General features: G+C 45.9%; 1 protein-coding gene across 1 annotated transcript; it reads left to right on the forward strand.

Moving 5' to 3' along the window:
• Positions 1-212: 212 nt before the first annotated feature.
• EAH_00064110 (R1 protein, putative) lies at positions 213-774 on the forward strand (the record flags this gene model as incomplete). The annotated part of the gene is made up of 2 exons (XM_013393017.1): positions 213-287; positions 523-774. The coding sequence occupies 2 exons, from the start codon at positions 213-215 to the stop codon at positions 772-774; spliced, it is 327 nt and encodes a 108-aa protein (XP_013248471.1).
• Positions 775-1,143: the final 369 nt, after the last annotated feature.

Raw genomic sequence — 1,143 nt, forward strand, 5'->3', positions numbered from 1 at the left:
TCTTTCGCTTAATAACACCTTGTGTTGTTTTTTGATGCATTTCACGGGGTTGGGATCCTCCTCCCTACCACCGTTCCCTCAGACAGCGTTGGCCCCACTTCCTGTTGTGTAGAACGATCATATGCCTTAGGACATGCCTTCATATCTGTTTTTTAACTTCTTGGGCTTTATTTTTCGTCACTTGCGGGTCGTCTGTGCGTTCTTTCAGCAGGATGGCGCCGAAGGAAAAGAAGACCAAAGAGCAGATTGCCGCGGCTGCCGCCGCAGGCAGCAAGAAAAACAAGAAGGTGAGTATTGTGCATTTACTGTCATATATTCGACTAACTTTGAATAACGATGAGGGACCTCTCTTTTCCTAGCTTTTGATAGGTCCACTATACTCAGGCGTGTCTCCCATAGTCAGCCTGCTTACGAGCAACATCGAAATCAGAGCTGCAGTGTGTGTATTTAGGGTGTATGAGTTAAGGTTCAGCCTTAGGGTTTAGGGTGTTTGTGTGTGTGCGTGTGTGTGAACGACTGCAGAAGTGGTCCAAGGGGAAGAGCAAGGACAAGCTAAACTACGCGGTAATGTTTGATCAGGCAACTTTAGATAAGTTCATGGCAGAGGTGCCGAAGATGAAGTTGGTGACTCCGTACACAATCTGCGAACGGCTGCGCATCAACGCATCTCTGGCACGCAGGGGCATTCGAGAGCTTCACAGTCAAGGGCTTATCAAGCCCCTTGGTGAACAACACCATTCCCACTACGTCTTCACAAAGCCTACCCCAGCATGAGCTTTTGCTTTGCTGCTGCTTTTCAGCCACAGTATATATGTACATTCAAAGGAGGTTGTTTGGTTCGGGTTAAAATGTTGCTCTTCTCTCGAGGCCTCATATACCCTGGCTCGAGGAACAGCGATGCTACGGGCTTTTAAACTGTGAGGGGAGGGAACTCTGGATTAGGGGGTCTTAAGTCTTACTCATCCCACATTTTTTTCTCTGGAAACTGTGCGCCTTTTCTAAATGTTTACGTCGTGGGCTTAGATTTATAGATACTTGCTTATTAATTCCTTAGTGCTTTGCTGTTCGTTTTTGTTGATGTATTGCTCCCTTTCGGGGGTTGCCTAGCTGTACATGTATATATATATATATATATATATATAT

Source organism: Eimeria acervulina, genomic scaffold, assembly GCF_000499425.1.
Source record: "Eimeria acervulina Houghton genomic scaffold, Eah_scaff1936, whole genome shotgun sequence".
NCBI classification, from domain to species: Eukaryota; Apicomplexa; class Conoidasida; order Eucoccidiorida; family Eimeriidae; genus Eimeria; species Eimeria acervulina.